The sequence below is a fragment of the Amblyomma mixtum genome, chromosome 3, assembly GCF_055824585.1.
Source record: "Amblyomma mixtum isolate Tamu chromosome 3, ASM5582458v1, whole genome shotgun sequence".
In the NCBI taxonomy this organism is placed as follows: Eukaryota; Metazoa; Arthropoda; class Arachnida; order Ixodida; family Ixodidae; genus Amblyomma; species Amblyomma mixtum.
This window is the reverse complement of record NC_143014.1, coordinates 425,803,580-425,823,198: the sequence shown is the minus strand read 5'-3', so window position 1 is coordinate 425,823,198 and position 19,619 is coordinate 425,803,580. Positions and strand designations below refer to the sequence as shown.

General features: G+C 46.3%; 1 protein-coding gene across 1 annotated transcript; it reads left to right on the top strand.

Annotated features, from left to right (window-relative positions):
• The first annotated feature begins 11,858 nt into the window (after window positions 1-11,858).
• Window positions 11,859-19,619, top strand: LOC149357968 (uncharacterized). Its single transcript, XM_089578000.1, has 3 exons — window positions 11,859-12,264; window positions 17,422-17,843; window positions 18,676-19,619. Exons 1-3 carry the CDS (start codon window positions 12,170-12,172, stop codon window positions 18,780-18,782), a joined length of 624 nt encoding a protein of 207 aa, XP_089434126.1. The 5' UTR covers window positions 11,859-12,169; the 3' UTR covers window positions 18,783-19,619.

The window sequence follows — 19,619 nt, the reverse complement described above, 5'->3', positions numbered from 1 at the left end:
CCAGTAATGCCCACTAGACTTGAATGCATCAAGGCTCCAAGGCATTGGGAGGGGGGGACCCGAGACTATTCAATTTCAGCATAATGAGCCCACATTGATCCCCATAAACCGAACCAAAGACCCGAAATTCTAGAGCTATTCATTTCAGCGCCAGAGACAATGCCAAACTGCTCAATAGAGGTTATAGTTTTGTCAATACTGGGTTTATCAATGCAGAAAAACGCCAAATCATAAGCGTACATAAGCACTTTGACTTCATTGCCAAATACAACAAAGCCATGGATATTGTTGTTTCGCGGCAAACTCAAGCAAAGTGGCTCTAGGTGGAGGGCAAAGAGTAGCGGTGACGCAGGAAAGCCTTGCTTCACGGATTACCGAATTAGTACTGGCTCTGAAAGGTGACCGTTAACAATCAATCGAGTGGAACAGTTCTCGCAACAAAGTTGCAACCATTTTAGTAGAGTTGATCCAGCGTTGGCACTCTTGAGAAGAGACGACAGAAACGAATACCGGACAAGATCAAATTCTTTCGCAAGGTCAATCTGCAGTAAAGCAAGCTCCTCATAAGAGCCGGAGCATAACTCGAGACTTGTACGTGCAGTATGTATGTTACTTTGTATGGAGCGGCCTCTCAAACCGCACTTCTGATGGGCGCCAATGAGAAGTGACATCGCGTATTGCAGACGATTTGATAGAACTTTCGCAAAAATTTTACAGCCCACATTTGCCAACATCATAGGCATATAGCCGTCCACTGGGAGCAACTTTTCTTTGTCAGTGCGCTTTGGAATAAAGACTGTGTGATTCTTAGTAAATTACTGAGGAAGAACCACTACATCTAACCGTAAAGCGATAATCTGGCGGAGGACTGGTGCTCAGAATAGATTTAAAAGCTTTGTAAAACACGCTTGAGATGCTATCGGGACCAGGGGTTTTGGGGAAAGGTAACTCATGAAATGTTTCTTCAATTTCTTCCAACGGGACGGAGTCATTGATAATAGCACGTTCGTCATCTGATAAAGGTGTTATAAGAGCTGTGATGTCAGCTAGTAGGTCCGAATAATGAGTAGTAGGACAGTAACTGAACAGCGCTGTATAATAGCTCACAAACACAGAGATCACATCACACGTACAGTCTTTGTCAAAAGTAACCAGGCTGCATGGTTTGCTTCTAGCTCGTACAGTGGAGACCTTGTGGCTTTCCTAACGATTGAAAGGTGTTGGAAGGTGAGAATACCCACAGACCTTACCTTTAACGACCATTTCAGCTTCAGGGAAGTTGTAAGGGCTCCACTGTACGAGCTAGAAGCAAGCCATGCAGCCTGGTTACTTTTGACAAAGACTGTACATACATGTTACAAAGGTGCCATTGCACATCATGGTATCAGCTCGGTAGTAGCGTGACGGTGCTCGTCAAGTAAAGCTTGTCGCGTACGATATTCACAGTGCGAAGCACGATTCGTACGAGATCGAACTCTGGCACCCCTGTATCTATCTGCGTCGTGTTTTTGTAGGTCACCCTTTACACTAGCAATTTCGTCTGAATATAATCCAGATAACTCACATTCGAATTCATAGAGTTTATACAAACTCTTGTGCAGTGTCCTGTCCTAAAACTTTCTGTAAAAGGACCTAAGAGACCCAATTTCAATAGCTATCACTCTCACCTCCTGTTTAACAACCTCTCAAGCAGCAAACAATGGCATGGAACCACTCTAACATAGCTGCAGTTGTGCACGTATGTGAACGGCAAACTCGTGGTCGTTTACAAGCGAAGAGTTTAACCAAAGCTCTCCCAAGCAGCACGTCAATAATGACCCAGCACTGGTCGGATACTGAATAAAATTGGCTCCAATAAAGGCCTATAATGGCGTCTGCCTGGGGCGCTACCCGATCCAGTGTTTGAGCCAACGCACAACAAAAACTTTCCACTCAGCAGCGAGTAATGGCATATAAGATTACTGATTGGCTTCATTAGCATTCCCTGCCTATTCAATATTACTGATCCAAGATTCCTCATTAGCTTATTCATTGCAGGCAGCCGGCCCAGCTCACCGGTTATCTAATGTTTCCTGTCCATTTTTATCCACTGGTTATTCGCAACTGGCATACAGCCACACTCACTGGCTACCGAATAGCGAAGGAAGGAAGAAGAGGAAAGGTGGGGAGGTTAACCAGTAGCTGGAACCAGTTTACTACCCTGCACTGGGGGAAAGGAATGAGGGCATATAAAGGTGAGGGAGCAAAGGGAGAGATGAGAAAAGTACAAGGCGAAAAGGCTTAGGCAAAGTCGCAGCCTGTCATGCAGGCCGCACAGTCGCAAGAAGCGCAGGAGGGCCCGGCAGCCCCTCACTGCCGATGATCTCCACGGCCAGTGTACCAGAATTTGGAACTCCGTTAGCGGGCGTGAAGAAATTGGTTCCAAAGAAAGGAGAAGAGAATGTCTTGCAGAACTGTACGCTGGACATTCACAACGAAAAATTCAGGGGGCACTTTGACTGTCTAAAGTGCGTAGAGGCGAAAGCGTTTTCCGCACCACTTTGCCTATGTGACACTGCTGACATCACCACTGCATGACGTCGCACATAATTGATGACGAAGTAATGACAAATTACTAATTAATGACTAATTACTGATTAATCACTCAGCACTAATCGACTGCTAATTAATGGCGCTTAAGCTTTGCCTTTAGGATTGGAACGCGACAGCGCGTTGTAGCGCTGCCAGGGAGTCCACGGAACGCCCCCATCCGTTCGGCGCGATGGCTTGCCCTTTGAACGCAATGCTTTTTGAGGAACGGAAATGGCGCTGTAATTCTCAGTCATCTCGGTGGACACCTTAACCGCACCGTACAGGAAGGGAGGAAGTGGCTGTGAAAGAAGAAATAGAAAGAGGGGCCGTAATGAAGAAAATGAAAATTGTATTTGAGGAAAGGAAATTACGCAGTAATGGTCTCACATATCTCGGTGGACACCCGTCAAAACGCGGACACATCTGTCGACACGGCTGCCGACACGGCTGCCGACACGGACGCAGACACGGCTGCCGACACGAATTGCTAACGACAGCATTAGGCATTAAAGGCTTTCGCCTTAATATGAGAAATGGTCTCGTCACAACCCCAGATGTCACAGGAAGGGTTATCGGTCATGCCGATCACAGTAGAGAAGTGGTTTGTGAATGCGACATTCACATTTTTCGAACTTCGACACTTTGCCTACCGAGTACTTCCCACCTAAGCTTACCCGCTGGATGCTCACCGCATGCATTCATGCACACTAATTAGCAGTCATATTACTCGTTCTCCAAAATTCTATGCTCATGATGCATTCGGTGCGTTGCACTGCCAAATCCATCTGTGATGAATGCTTCATTTTGTAGACCATTTTCTTTGTAAATGTTTCTGTCAGTCGTTTGTAAATGCAACATTCTATAGTCACACGCACTGAAGATGAGTAAACCGGCAAGTCTAAAGTTTGAACATTTATGAAAAACATAACCGAGCCGCAGGTTTAAGCGGGCACGTGGAGGATGCGCGGGAGCGGTTAATTAGTACTATGGGGTCTCATCAGGACTCGACCACATCGTCAAAAGGTGCGCTACTGGAGCAGGCCCTGCGTTAGAGAGAGCGGTTACACTGAGGGCACGCCCAGGTACAATCCCATCCGGCACCACAGCCATGCTGTTTTTCCGGCCACCTGTCTCGGTTACGGGCTGCGGGCAGCTGCCTCCCGATGTATGCCTAGATAACTTGCACAGGTGTCTTCTCCTTTTCAGTTATGAAATCTGCACATACAAAACGGAAAAGAAAACATTATTTGGCAAAATGCATTTTGGACAATAGTAGCTAGGATAGCTAGTACAAGCCGTAAGAATTAGCAAAAATTTCAGCTGTAGACCCTCTGCAGAGCCTTTTCATGGTAAAGGCTCCTTGCTGAACTTCAGTTGGACGGGAAGACCCAAAGTGGCCTTCATAATATTGGCCGCAACCTCTGGAAGCTTTCCGCCCCCTAGCTGAATGAGCTGCCGGCGCTGAAAGCAAGTTATTGTGAACGGCAATTTCAAATCACAAAAATAGAATGCCTTCTGCGACAAAACAAACTGCTCGGGAGAAGAACGGGATAAGAACTGAGATAAGAACAAGCTTGAACAAGCATGGCGATCCTTTTCCTTTTTTAAGAAAACATATCTGCGTGTCTCACAAAACAATTTCAACGAGCAGCCGCTTTCTACCGTGTCCAAAAGACCATGTCCCCACAGGGAAGTACCCGGATAGCCAACATCATAATAAGCCTGACTACACCCACTGCAGGGCAAAGGCCTCTCCCACGTTTCTCCAATAACCCTGTCCTTTGCCAGTTGTGGCCACTGTATCCGCGCGAACTTATTAATTTCATCCGCCAAGCTAACTTTCCGCCACCCCGTGCTACGCTTCCGTTCTCTTGGAATCCACTCCGTTACCCTGAAGGACCAGCGGTTATCATGCCTTCGCATTACATGCCCTGCCCAAGCCCATTTCTTCCTCGTGATTTCGACTATAATGTCATTAACCCGCGTTTCTTCCCTCACCCACTGAGATGCACACAACTTAAGCTATCTATCGCTACAGCCAGAACAATATTGACCAACATAAGCCGAGGTTTATGCAACATTAACAAACTAGAAAATATGCAACCAACGTATGCCATTATTGACGCTGCATTGGCCACTCGTCACGAGTTGTTGGTGAATACCGACCAGTGAAACCATTAGTAGTGCCACAGGCTAAGCTATAATGAACATCCTGTATCGATGGGGCAATACTGACCAATGCTAGTCAGTATAAGCGCAATATCGACAAGCCATCATAACTGGCCAAACAATATTGATCCGACGTATGCAGAGATGTATACAAGCTTGGCTATACATCGCAACCGGCACCGCAATGTTCAACAAAATATACCAAGATATACACATTTTTGTAAGGTGTCCAATACTGTTCAGAGAGTATTAACCAATTGTCTTGCCAGTGTGTTACCTTTAATGACACTGACATTCTAGCACATATCTTACACTGGTCTGGTCCTGCCCTTGATTTCCCGACATTGGCAGCACAATCGCGGATTTGGGTCGAAGTGGAATATTAACCACAATGGCTCACTAACGTTGTGAAAATCCTCGCATACACTGCTGAATATTGTCTATGCAGCTCTGATCGCTTGCCACCATAGAATACATCATAGTATACACGGGCCAATGTTGACATGCCAGTAATAACGGCCTGCACATGCACACTAGGCTTGCGCACTGGGTTGCACTGCTCAGTATTGTCCTCCATATAACACTCATCTTGGCCCACATTCGTTAATGTCATCAGACCAGTATTGTCCACTTTACGCAAATGTGTAAATCTGGCCATATGTTGTGCAACATTGCCCTGTCTGTTGCGATGGACAGCGAAAACTACACATCCAGGCAGACTTTTGCATACTTTCATCAGTACTGTCCTGCGAGTTGTGATCGCTATAATAATCAATATGGTTCTCCTCAGTGGTACCCCAACATGGCTTACATCACAGCTTCACCAGTGGCAATTGTTATGTGAATCATGGCATACTTACATTAGTATTTTTCTCGGCATATGTTGGTAAACATTATTGGTGCAAATGAATAGTTAACATTCACTGTTCAATAGTATCCCACTATTCGGGGTGCTTACGCAGTACAACATAAATTCTGGCTTGCAATGGGCGATATATGCCAGTTTGCCGAAATGATATTTGACCATTGCATAATCGCGGTATATGGCGGCCGATATTGTCCGTTGCTTGCGATGGCAGGAGAGCTCTATCAAGTGCCTCTTTGCAAACAGCACATGTCAATGGCCCGATAGTCGCAACGCGTAGGCCATCCATATTCCTATGGTGGCTTGCTTCTTCTTGCTAATCCGGAAACAACAATGGCGAAACCACTCGAGAACACGTCTTCTGTGACCCGGTCACGGCCGGCAATAACCTGGCTAGTTTTATGCCCTTTGAACATCAGAAATATATTGCCCTTGTCGTTGGGATGGCTTTCAGAGAATGGAATGCGGTGCCAAATATTGTCCCACCGGTTTCGATGGGTAGGCACTGTAGCACCCACCTCGAGATGCATTGGCCAGTATTGGTCAGACAGTAATGGTCGCTTATAAGAAATGAGTATGTCCTGGCATATGTTCTTCGACGATGCGCCGCCGAAATTGAGGACATCCTGGCATACATTGGTCAAAACTGTCCCGGGCAGCGCATGTTGTAGGCCCGATATTAGTAATCTGTTCCTGATCCGGCCCGTTCTTCCAAGTGCGTTGTCAATAATGCTGCTGCCATTCCAGTACGTATCTAACACTAGCCCGCTCTAGCCCATGATTACTTGATACTGGCCGCACACTGGCGGACATTGGTCGATGGTGGACAACCAGCCACATGGCTCACCAATCATGCGTACATCATGGGTGCACAATATTGACCATTGCATCGCGACATGCGTCCTAAATTGGCTACCCATCGAATCAACGGGACAATCAAATATTGGGAAGCCATCCCAACTACCAGTGCAATATATGTCTGATGTTCAAAGGCCATAAAGATTACCCACTGGAAGACGTGTTTTCGAGGGGTTTCGCCATTATTTGTTTCAGATTAGCAACAAGAAGCAAGCCACCGTAGGAATAAGGATGGCGTACACGTTGCCACTATCGCGCCGTTAGAGGCACATGATGCAGCTCTCCTGCCCTCGCAAGTAGCTGAACAATATCGACCGGCATATACCGCGATTATGTAATGCTCTAATATCATTCAGGAAAACTGGCCAATATCGCCCAATGCAAGCAAGGATGTATGTTTTAGTTCATAAGCATCTCAAAAAGTCGAATAATATTGACCAGTATATGCTGAGATGTACACAATGTTAACAATTTGCATTAACAATGTTAACTATGATACCCGAGAAAACAGTAACGAACTTATGTCATGATTCACGTAACATTGGCCACTGGTGAAGCTGTGATCTACGCCATGTTGGGTACCACTGAGCAGGACAATATTGAACATCTTAAGCCAGGATTATTATAGCAATCAAAATTGGCAGGGCAATATTGACGAAAGTATGCGGAGTGCCTGGATGTGTATTTCTAGCTGTCCATCACAACAGGTAGGGCAATGTTGAACAACATATGCCCAGATTTACGCATTTGTGTAAAGTGGACAATACTGGTCTGACAGTATTAATTAGTGCGTTAACATTTATTAACAGTATTAACATTTTGTTGAACATTGCGCTGCCTCTTGCGATGGATAGCCAAGCTTGTATACATGCCTGTATACTTCGGTCAATATTGTTTGGCCAGCTATGATGGCTTGTCGACATTCCGATTATGCTGGCAGTGCATTGTTCAGCATTGTCCAGCATTGTCCGCCAATACAGGACGTTTATCATTGATTTGCCTGCGGCACTGCCAATGCTTTCACTGGTCGATATTGGCCAACCACTCGCGACGAATGGCTAATGTAGAGTCAATAATGGCATACGTTGCTTCTATATTTTATAGTTTGTCAATTTTGCATAAACCTCGGCGTATGTTGGTCAATATTTTTTTTTATTTAGTACATACTGCTAGCCTCATGCTGAGGCTGTTGCAGGATTGGGGCATATGATACAAAGGGAGAAAACAACAGTAAGAAAAGTACACTTAAATTATTGTTATACAGTTCTAGTTGGCACAGTGGAACAAAGAAAAAGAGAAAAAAAAACTACAGTCAGAGATCATAAGTCACAAAAAAAACAAATTGCAGGAGGGCAAAAGTAACGAATCGACAACATTCTGCAGTCAGGGCACAGTTGACAGCTTTGAAATAAAACTTTCCAGCGACGGGCACTTCACCATATTGTTCACCAATATTCACCAATATTGTTCTGGCTGCAGCAATAGATAGTTAAAGTTGTGTACATCTCAGTGGGCGAGGGAACAAACGCGGGTTAATGACATTCTAGTCGAAATCAAGAGGGAGAAATGCCGTTCAGTACGAATGACAAGCGAGAATTGTAATCTGATAGTATATGCCTGCCAATATTTCCGAGGTGGTTAAGACCACTGGAGAGTCCTAGCATATGCCTGTTACCCAAGGAGCACAATTAACCGGCCCAATATAAAAAAACGTATAGTAAATACCGGCCCAACAATAGCCCAGCATGAAACCACCCATTTGTGATATTGGGCCGATTACAAGTGCTGCTTGGCTAACCACGCAGAGTAATGGCCTGGTACTAGAAACGCATTGCCTATCCGTGATAATGCACTGGCTTGCTCTTGCCGGTGAGGTAACAATCGCCAAGCCCCTCGAGAATACGTCCCCTAGTAGCCGGTCATGGCCTTTATTCCCAACCAATGGTATACACCAGTGAACAATCTTAAATGGTGGCAACCAAGACACAATGTCCTACTGACATTGCATGTAACCTGGCATAGGCTGGCTGATATTGTACAGGCAGTTGTGATGACTGGCCAGAGCAGCATACATTATGGCAGACATTGGTCAATGTTGTTGAGCCAGTTTTTATGGCCTGTGAACATCAAATTTATCTTCGTAACAGATGGTCAATATTGCCCTGGCAGTTGGGATGCCTTCCTAGCAATGTGTACACACTAGGCTGCAGGTGTCCAATATTGTCCACCGGTTACGATGGGTACCCAGTGTAAGACATCTTGGCATGCGTTGGTTAATATTGTTTCACATGTAAAGATTGCTGATAACAAATCTGTATATCCTAGCTATACATGGGGGTTTGTTATATTATGTGTCAGCAATAAAATTCCAATAATGAAGGGGGTCAGGCAGGGAGACACGATCTCGCCAATGCTATGCACCGCCTGTTTACAGCAGATATTCCAAAGTCTAAATTGGGAACAGTCGGGGATAAGAGTTAATTGGGAATACCTAAATAAGCTACTATTCGCTGACGAAATTGCCTTGCTAAGTAATTTAGGACATGTACTGCAAAGCATGCCCAATTATCTAGACAGGGAGAGCAGAACAGTGGGTCTAAAAATTAACGTCCAGAAAACCGAAGTATTGTTCAACAGTCTAGCAAGGAAAGAGCAGTTCGCAATTGGTAGCAAGGTGCTGGAAGTACTAAGGCAATATGTCTACTTAGGGCATGTAGTGATCGCTGATCCGGATCATGAGAGGGAAATAACTAGAAGGATAAGAATGGGGTGGACCGCATATGGCTGGTTCTCTCAGATTATGAATGGCGGTTTACCAATATCCCTCAATAGAAAAGTACACAACAGCTGTACCTTACTGCTACTCACCTATGGGGCAGAAACGTGGAGGCTAGCGAAGAGGGTTCAGCGTAATTTAAGGACAACGCTGCGAGCTATGGAAAGAAAAATGATAGGTGTAAGGTTAAGAGATCGGAAGCGGGCGGAGTGGGTTAGAGAACAAACGCGGGTTAATGACATCCTAGTTCAAATCGAGAGGAAGAAGTGGGCTTGGGCAGGGCATGTAATGCGAAGGCAATATAACCCCTGGTCCTTAAGGGTAACGGAGTGGATTCCATGAGAAGGCAAGCGTAGCAGGGGGCGGCAGAAAGTTAGGTGGGCGGATGAGATTAAGAAATTTGCGGAAATACTGTGCCGCAACTGGCGAAGGACAGGGTTAATTGGAGAGACATGGGAGAGGCCTTTGCCCTGCAGTGGGCGTAGTCAGTCTGATGATGATGATGAGCGGGCGGAGTGGGTGAGGGAACAAGCGCGGGTTAATGACATCCTAGTCGAAATCAAGAGGGAGAAATTGCCTTGGGCAGGGCATGTAATGCGAAGCTAGATAGCCGCTTGTCCTTCAGGGTAACTGAGTGGATTCCAAGAGAAGGCAAGCGTAGCACGTGGCTGTGAGGACTGTGTGAGATTGCAGGTTGTATTTTACACAAAGGTATAAACAATAAACGAGGCGGCTTTTATAGGAAAGGAAACCAATTTAAGTATGTGCTTGGAAAAAGGAAAGAAACAAGAGAGCAACGCAACAACACACGGAAAAAACACACGGGGGAACAGAACAGAATCCTTGCGAAAAATACAGGGAAAAGAAAGTCAAAAAGGAAAGTCACACTACTTGTCTCTCATACGAGCCTCGAGCGGGGAGGACTGGCTGGGTGTCGGGCAGTCAGGGAGTCTCTGGGCGTTCCAGTGTCGATGCACTGTTGCCGGCGTTTCTCCGTTGGCCTTCAGCGCTACAGCAGCGTCAGCGTCTGTGGGCTCCCAGCACGGTTCCCAGGTCTGGTATCCCGGAAAGGCCACGTAGGCGCCAGAGGCGGCCTGTTTGGAGCAGCTCACGGATGGGCGGAGAAGAGTGGCGCCTGGGCCTGGTGGTTGAGGCTCTCGACGATGGATGTCCGGGTCTGGTGGCCCGGACGTCTGCGGCTGAGGCCCAAGCCCGGAACTCGGGGAGAAAGCAGAACTCGTCCACGTCCGTCGCCCACCGCGCTCTTCTCTTCTCTGCCACGTAATCCTCTTCCACCTGTCCCGGCGTACCCCTCCGCACGCGCTCCTCGTGCTTTTTCTTCTTCTGCCTCACAATCGACGCTGGGTGGCGCTATCTCCTTACAGTGGCGGATGAGATTAAGAAGTTCGCGGGGATACAGTGACCGCAACTGGCAAGGACCGGGTTAACTGAAGGAACATGAGAGAGACCTTTGCCCTGCAGAGGCTGAAGTCATGTTGATGATGATGATGATTATATCCTGAAATATGTCAACATAATCCTACCTCTTGCGATGGGCCGCCAAATTTGCATACATCCCGTCATACATTGGTCAATATTCTCCCACCAGTTTTGATGACTCGTCGGCATTGAACATAGCAGTACATAGTCTATGCGCGCGTTGTTGCGCTAGCTACGTATTGTAATATTCTACTTCATAATCCGTGCAAACTAAATTTTGCTTAGGCCACACTGCCTAGAAAGAGAGAAAAAAACAGCTGAAATTTCACCATACAGTTTTGTCGATATAGCGGTGAGAGCCACGCGCAGAGCGAGCTCTCAAAGTAAAAAGCGCCGAACATGTCCGAGCGGTTTTGCAGCTGTGTGCGAGCCGCTCAGATTAAGTGTATGTACTCGGGTCTCTTTGATTACAAACTTTTAGTGCGCACTCTTCGCCTCTAAGTCCCTCAGTTTTGCGTCATCGTCGTCAGCTGCGGCCGCACCGCCATCCGCAGGGCAGGATCTGTATCCTTTCTCTCTCCATCGTCGTACCCAGGATTGAGTTTGGTTGAGCCGCCCGCAAGCTGGGGGAAAACGAGCGCCGTGTGCCGCATCCATGGGTGCGCATGCATGCATCCGAACCATTCTACAAGACGCACAGGGACCCCTGTTCCTCCCGCTGCCTCAAAACGCGGCCCGGTGGGTTGAAGAGTGAACTCGGCGCAACATCCGCTAGTTTGCTGGAAGTTGTAGGGCTGTTGCCCCACCTGTGCAAGAAAAGTGGATGAGCGATAGGTATTCCATTACTCGTCACCCACAAGAAATTTCTTGTGTGCGAACTTTTGGAAGCCGTGGGCAAATTTTATGAAAATGTCTCAGCTAACCGTAACCAAGTTTTAAAAAAGGCGCAGCCCTTTAGCAAGGGAAATCATATTTCTACTGTTGCGAACCGTGTTGCATAGTCTGTAGTGTGTTCGTTCTGGAAAATTACTTTTAATAATAAGTCTATGTTCTAAAATATTCGCCCCGGGAAAAAAGAAAATTTCGAAGCAGAAAAATATTTTCAATGAACCACCATTTGCGCAGCTTTTATTTTACGCACCTAAAAGAACTAGTGGTGGCGCTGCAAGCAGCCGTCTCGCCCAGACGCACGTTCGCATCGCTCCGACTTTTGGAAGCTTTTTGGCCCGGACGTTTTTGGGCTAGGCTCCCAAAAATGAATGGGCCACCCACATCGTGTTCGTCGCCACCTGTGAACGACTGTTTCAACGCTTCCGCGTCAAAGACTACCCCGAGAAACCATCTGGATGCATCGGATACGCCTACCGCCGAAGCCGCCAACATGGCTTCGCAGCAGCCTCGGCAAGGCGCCGCGGTAACATCGCTTTTCAGCGGCACAGATAACGCGGCTCAACCTGACGCCGTGCTCGGCGCCGACGAAAGCATGGCGGATGACGAAGCCATTCAAGTGGTTGCGACGATACCTGTCTTCAACCCATTGTCTGTTCTTTCCACGGAAAACAAGCCGGGAAGCACCCCTTCTGAGGTAGGATCTTGTACTTTTCCGTTTACGAAATTTGCCAAGCAACCTAGGATGGGGTCAGGCACCTCGCGGATGGCTCAAGAAAGCACTCGCTTTGAGAACAAACAACACGGCGTAAAACATGGCCACTCGCAGATAGTTATAAATGCTCGCTGCACGGATGCGCATTATCGATCGATAGGCTCTGCCTCAGCGTCCATAGTCACCCCAATGGGCAGAATCGATCACTTGGCTGATAATGAACATACTGAAGAAGATGATTGGCAGCCTGCTAGGCGAAAGAACAACGCCACAGCCGCCGATCCAAACAGTGTTAAATACACTGTGATAATTAAGCTAACCTCACCTGGACAACTTGGGACACGCCCCGCACACTGGCTGCACGAAGCTGTTGCCAATGAGCTTCGAAAAATTCATTTTCACTCTGGCTTTCAAGTACGGCCCCTTGAACGAAGCAATCAGTTTTCTGTCGACATATCGCATATGCATGCCAGAGACCATCTTATTGGACTGCAGTCTCTCCTAATTTCTGGGAAGGAGACACTTATCCAAGCTTATGAAACAATACAAATGTTCTCGCTTTCACGGAAATTTTAACCGAATGACTGGTGTCAGCATGCATTTCATTCATCGAAAAACATGGACGTCTTTTGACTCTTGTGAATTTATTAATACATTAATGTTGCTCATTCTTCAGCAACATTCGTGGTGCGTCCTGGTTTTGTTTTTTTTTCAGTTAAATGTGTTCTGTGTATACCGGACTTAATGATTTTCATTTCACTAAAGAGCTTGCCACTCAATCTCAGGGTTTTAAATCTAAAAGTCGTAATTCCTAACTACCATGCATGTGTATTGAGGGTATACTCGCCGTCCCTGAAGATCCTTGATTCTGCACTTTAAGGTGCATAATCGAAGAATTGTCAAGAGCGTGATCGCAAAAGCATGCATAATTAAAGGCCGCCTTGCAGAGGTTATGTGTGCCTAACCAAAACCGGCCTCCACGAACAGGTGAAGAGGCTAAGCGCGGCAGGATACCTGTTTTGTTAAACGTAGCGTAGTCCGCAAGCTTGCTTGCCAAATGCAGGATCCAAAAAAACAAGCGCACCAAATTTTACCAAACAGAAAGAAAAGAGCGTTCATCCAGTACGTGCGATAAGTTCCACAAAGCTTGGAAGAGCGAAGCGGGCGTGAGGTTTCGTTTTGGTCTGGTATAAACTAAGTAGAGGGGAGCAAACGAGTGAACGAAGAACAAAAAGTAGGAAAGTCCTTAACGCTCGATTATAAATCGAATATAGGTTCGAAAACATGTTTTTAGGGCGCTCGTGCAATGCCCAGCAAAGCTCATCGAACCGCGGGTTCGACAAGTGTCGGCAATATTTATTTGTATTCATTTCATTTCATTTCTGCATGCATGGGCCTGGTCGATCACTGTCAAGGTCAAGCTTCACACATACTTGTTGAGCCGGTTACAAAGCTCGTGAAGTAGTGCCTCGCACTAAAGTATTATCGGAGAAATTGAGCGCCAGAAGAAGTTTGGTGTAGCGTTAGTGCAATAAATAAAATTTCGACGTCACGCGGCCACTTTTGTATCGGTGAGACGGAATGTTGCATCAGCGACGCAATAAGTTAACTCGAAAAAGGTATAGAGAATAAGTCACGCCAAAGCCATCTGGCAGCCATACACTGTGACGAGTGCGAAAACTGGGAAGTGGTTTTCAATCAGACCGCAATCATTGCCAGGTATAAAAACGAGATATGAAGGCTCTTTTCAGAATCAAATACCAACTAAAGAAGTGACATGTACATCAGCAGCCTGTCGATAGCTCTCTTCCGAAAAGTATATCCATTTCTTATTCAATTATGCTGAATAAATCCTCCCAGGCGTGTGCCTGTGCGGTTTTCTCTGTTATGTTATTTGAAGAATTTGTATTGAATGAACTTCTGTTGGGTAACAGCGTCAACAAATGTCAGCAGCTTGCGCCGACGGAATTTCTCCAGTGAAGCTTCATCTCAAATGTTCGAGGTATTCGTAAGGAATCAATTTCACTAGCGGAGCTACATCAATAGCTTGACGACTTATTGCGGACTAGATTTCTGCAGTGATCCTACATCAACAACGTTTGAGCAATTTCTACTGAATTAATTTCTGGAGCGAAACAACATTAATAATTTCGATGAGATTATGTGGTCTGAATGTCTGTATTGAAGCCACATCAAGAATATTTGGGCAATTCGTATTAAAGAACTTCTGTAATGAAAGTACATCAAGAACTTTGATGTGTTCGAGCAGACTGAATTTCTATAGTGAAATCACATCAAAAGTATCTGAGGAATATATATTGGATGAGTTTCTGTGGTGAAAATACATCAATATCTTTGACTAGTTTGTATGGACTAAATTTCTGATGTAAAACCACATCAAACGTTTCGTGTGGTTTAAATAGAGGCCTCTCTACAGAATCGGAGTTTCTGTCGACATCCTGGTGAGTCGATAAGAACCCCATGAGAACTCAACCGAGATTCCATGTCCATTTTTGTAAGGGATTCCACTTACAATATTGAAAACTCTGAGATAAAACAGAATCTCATTTCACATTCCCAGTTTACTCGCCCAGTGCCGAATATTTGGCCCCACCAATCAAAAACACGTCTTGCACACATGCAGAGAAGGCTTGTATACATTTTTCTTGGGAGGGAGTACACGATGTGGGCAGGAGCCTTTTCATGACCCTAAAAAAAATATTTTGTACTCTGGGGGAGAGCGTGGATGAGCTTAATCCCCAACTCTTTCCTGTTCTGTGATCAATCCAGTGACCAAATGTCGGCATGCTTTGACGTATTTATGAAAAGTTCCCCTGTGCCCCCTCTCCTGTTCTCCTTCCGTCCCATTTGTGGCTATAGTTTCCATTGGACGGTTTTTCTTCGCTGCCTTCTCAGTATCGGCAGTTTGAACAGCAGTACTCATTTGCGGGATACTTTTGGGTGAAATAAAAACTGTCGCCCCTAGCTTCATTCTCACTGACTTTCATTCACTTGTGTCCCTTTTCCTTTGTAGTCTTTTCGCGACCAAAAATGTGACAATACTGGCAGACATTATATCTTAGATCCATTTCCTGAGTAGAGAAGAATCAAGTTTGAACGTACGTCGAACTAATAGGAAAGGGTGCGACCAACTTGGCGGCCGCCTCATATCCACTGCCGAAAAATTCCCCACAGTTTCGTCACCATCGGCACGAAAAGAGCATTTCTGGAGCAGATTATAACAGCGGATATTACCACTTCGGCTATATCCGCACCGTCAAGGCATAACCATGTCTCATGATGTGCATGCAAGAAATAAAAACCACATGCTTGATCACACTATGAAGGGCTCCTTCAAGTACATGAGAGAAACTAGAACCTCTGGTGCTACCTAAAAGCACACTTGGTTTTTGCGCCATTTCCGGGCTTCAGCCGGGCTTGTGCAGTTCAAGAGCCGGGCGAAGTAGGTCAAGTTTTTCCCGTTAGCAGTGAAAGGCCGGAAGGCTCTGCCGGTTCCACGTCCAGTCCAGTAAAAAAAAATGGGACCAAAGCAGAGCTCTACAATGCACACACTCGGGCACATAAAAAACCTAAGCGTCCACTGTTACTCAAGATCAAACCTTACGCTAGTTATTGCTGAAAAGCGAACAATCATGTTATGTTTTCAGCAGCAAGTATTGGAACTCTGCGTAGACAAGCTCGACCCGTGTAGAAGGCATGACAAGAGACATGTGCCTTTCTAGTTGGGGCAATGCGAAATTCAATCAAAGGTTATGACACAACCCGTAGCGGCTCATTATACCAGCGAAGATATTCGGCCCATGCCAACCGTGAACTAGTCAGGAAAACAGCAACTAAAGATTGCTATTCCCACGCTTGCGGAATCCTCTGCTTTAGGTGTACAAAGGCACCAGTATGATGTCAAATATTTGCTTGGCTCAGCTGTCAATAACATGAAAATAGCTGAGCGGATACCATCGTCGTGAAACGCAAGTGGCAGACAAACTGTCGTGTCCACCCACCATTCACATCCACTGACGTCCACTCACATAGTCTCATATTCACTCATCACTCATCTCCTCTCACTTGCACCCACCCACACTCACATCCACTCACTCGCACTAACAGACATGAGTGAGTGAAGCGATATGAGTGCACTCATGAGTGAGTGTGCCGACCTATGCACTGTGGTGACTCAGTGCTTACGGCGCTCGGCTGCTGACCCGAAAGACATGGGTGCGATTCCGGTCGCGGCGGTCAAATTTCGGTGGAGGCGAAATTATACAGGCTCGTGTACTGTGTGATGTCAGTGCACGTTAAAGAACCCCAGGTGGTCGAAATTTCCGTAGCCCTTCACTAGGGCATCTCTCGTAGCCTGAATTGTTTTGGGATGTTAAAGCCCCATAAACCAAACCAAACCAAACCATTTCAGACTAAGAGTGCTGCCACCTGTTCCAAGCCTGTGCTGTGCTTTTCATTTCGGGGCACATACTCTGTTGTGCTAATGGCTGTCGTCGACAGTGAATGCAAGTATATTCTTGTGGATGTCGGTGCTGAAGGCCGGCTTAGCGACGGCGGCAGATTAAAGAAAAGTGACTTCGGGCAAGACCTCAGCGAGGGTCGCTTGGACATCCCAAGAATGGGAAAACTGCCCGGAACGCAAGAGACTGCGCCCTTCGCTTTCGTGGGCGACGAAGCCTTCCAGCTTCGAGTCGGCTTTATGCGCCCTTATCCATAAAGGCACCTAGCTAATCAGAAGAGGGTCTTCAACTAGCGGTTAAGCAGAGCGCGGTACGATGTGGCATTACTTAATCATGGTTGACAAGTTGTTAGTGAAAGAAGGTGGTAGAAAAGAGGCCTAATTCGAAAGAGGCAATTTCAAAATAGCTGCAAAAACTTTTGGAATTATTCAGGGATGGCATTATTGGAAGCTTACTCGATAGACTTTACATTAACAAGACCAAAGCGTCGCCTTGAATGGGAAGCTCAAAGCAAGCCGCTCTGGACAAACTGAATTCCACTGTATTATAATTTTAATGTTTTTGTTACTGTATCTCTATCCCCCTGCATGTGTTAATAAATAAATGCACTGGATATGCCACAACCTTTTTTTTGCAGATTGTTGTCCTGTTTTTTCAGACGCTGTGCAGAGAATGCCTTGGGCATTACAGAGGCCAGGTGGCGCATCCTGCTGCGCACTATCCCCCTGCACCCAAGTAATGTAGACTACATTGTCAAGGCTGCCTGTGTTCTCCACAACTTCCTAACTGTCCGAAATCCGCAGTCTCAGACCTTGACGGACCGGGAAGACATGTCTGGGAGTGTTGTGGAAGGGTACTGGCGGCAACGCATGCAAGGGGTGTTGGGCGAGAACTGTGCGGAACGTCAGTACTTCCCGCTGGCTCCAACACGAGCACGAAACCACCACACTGATGCTGCTGTGGCCAGGGACCAGTTTGCTGCGTACTTCTGCAGCAAGGCTGGTGAAGTTCCCTGGCAGTGGCAGCAACCAGGAATATCAAAGGAGGCAGTTGAGCAGGGTGCAAGACCAATCAGTGAAGGTAAGGTACCGTAGAGTATAAGAAAAATTCACAGGAATTCCTTAATGCGTTAGCTTTGGCCATGCATGAAGCTGTTTGCTGCTGTATTCAGACCCGATACCTGCCGGTCTTGCTATTCAGGAATGAACACATGAAAGCACTGCACTGACAGAAAACACTGTGAAGCCCACTTATAACGGGCACTGTTATAATGAACGCTGACTTACTGCGAACAAGGTTGGGCTACTGTCAAAATATGTATTGGGGCATTGGCGCTGTGTTTCAAATAAAACGAACAACCATACTGGCAGCGTTGAGAGCGGAATTTCTGCACACCGGCGATTTCATGAGACTTGCATAACAGATTGACGCCTTTTTACGCGTAATGTGCTTGGGCAATCAACAGCACGGCCTCTGTGGTGCCTGTTACAAATTGTCTTTCCTCATGGGTCAAGGAGTTGTCTATATTTGTGAATCCCATGCGTGTGTCAGGCACATAAGCAAGCAGATGTTCCTGCCCATAATCTCTCACTCATCACAATTCTGCATTTTGGCATAAATGTGACGGTATTTTGATGTCACCTTTTACGAATTTTAGAACCGAAAGAAAGATGCCAGACACTGTAGCTTCATTCAAGATCATATTCATTGAAAAGTTGGAGTATTTTAACACGCAGATCAATTTGTTGATGCTTTGGCTCCCGCCTCAACATTTTCGTTACGGACAAACGAAAATGGTCGTACTCATCCTGTGCCTCACAGGTTTGCAATACATTTGTCAGCCTGCCGACATGCTCCACTAATGCGTGATCAGCAGCACAATCTCTTGGCCGATTTCTTCTGTGCTGTGCAGGGACTGGTGACGGCACCGCTACTAGTTCAGGCTCCAGCGAGCCCGCAGGTTTCTGGAGGAATGGCACCGATTGGCTCGACGCAGGTGATGCCGGTGCCTCGACGTGACGTGATGCCAGTGCCTCGTCAGTCACTGACACCTCGTGCACGAATGACGCCTGCAACGAGCTGTCCAGGCGCCACTCCTACAGTTAAATGACGGCCTCCGATGGGTCTGGGGCACTGTCGCGATACGCCGGCGAGCTGCTTGGTCCTGGCACGCTGCCTGGCTCTGCAACGTTGCTCGGCCCTTGCTGACTAGGCTGCTTTTAGTTTCCCGAGGTCCTGTATATAAAAGTGTAGTACATATATATGCACCATGAAGAGTTGTGTTTCAAGTCACTGTTTGCAAGCATGTATTGATACATGCTTAACAAGCCTTATTACATTCATTCATCATTTTGAGGCCACACAATGCTCTTTGCAGAACAGACTGACCCTATTCAGGCTCATGACAGCTGTATATACTGTGGCGTCCTCATATACGGTTCCCTCTTGTGTGTTACATAGCATTTTTTTAGCATAGTACCTTGTGTATCCTTGCCTTTTTGCATTTTTACTGCTCTGAGACATTTGCCTCCTTATGTGCCCGATATGTTACTTTCGTTAGGGGACCTGTATTGTAATGTTATCCAAACTTTTTGTTTTGTGCACCACACTGTTTTTTTCGCTGGTTTTGATATGTATTAGTAATCTACTCATCTCTCCATGAACAAGCGTATAACAGTAGCACAAAGGTGACAGTGCTTGTGGTGGCCACTGAGGTTTTGGTGTGCAAGTAATGCAACAAAACTGGTGCCATAGTTAAACTACCTGGTTGCAGGAAGACTTTCCTGCCAACTGGAAGTCATATGAAACAAAGTTTGATACGTTTCAGTTACCTATGCATTGTGCTGACCCAAAGAA

Bases quoted from the DNA above. Each gene is read 5' to 3' on its own strand.
- LOC149357968 (XM_089578000.1), top strand. From the start codon at position 12,170: ATGACGAAGCCATTCAAGTGGTTGCGACGATACCTGTCTTCAACCCAT. The intron at 12,265-17,421 runs GTAGGATCTTGT...CTGTTTTTTCAG, and splicing joins CGGGAAGCACCCCTTCTGAG to ACGCTGTGCAGAGAATGCCT. The intron at 17,844-18,675 runs GTAAGGTACCGT...TGTGCTGTGCAG, and splicing joins TGCAAGACCAATCAGTGAAG to GGACTGGTGACGGCACCGCT.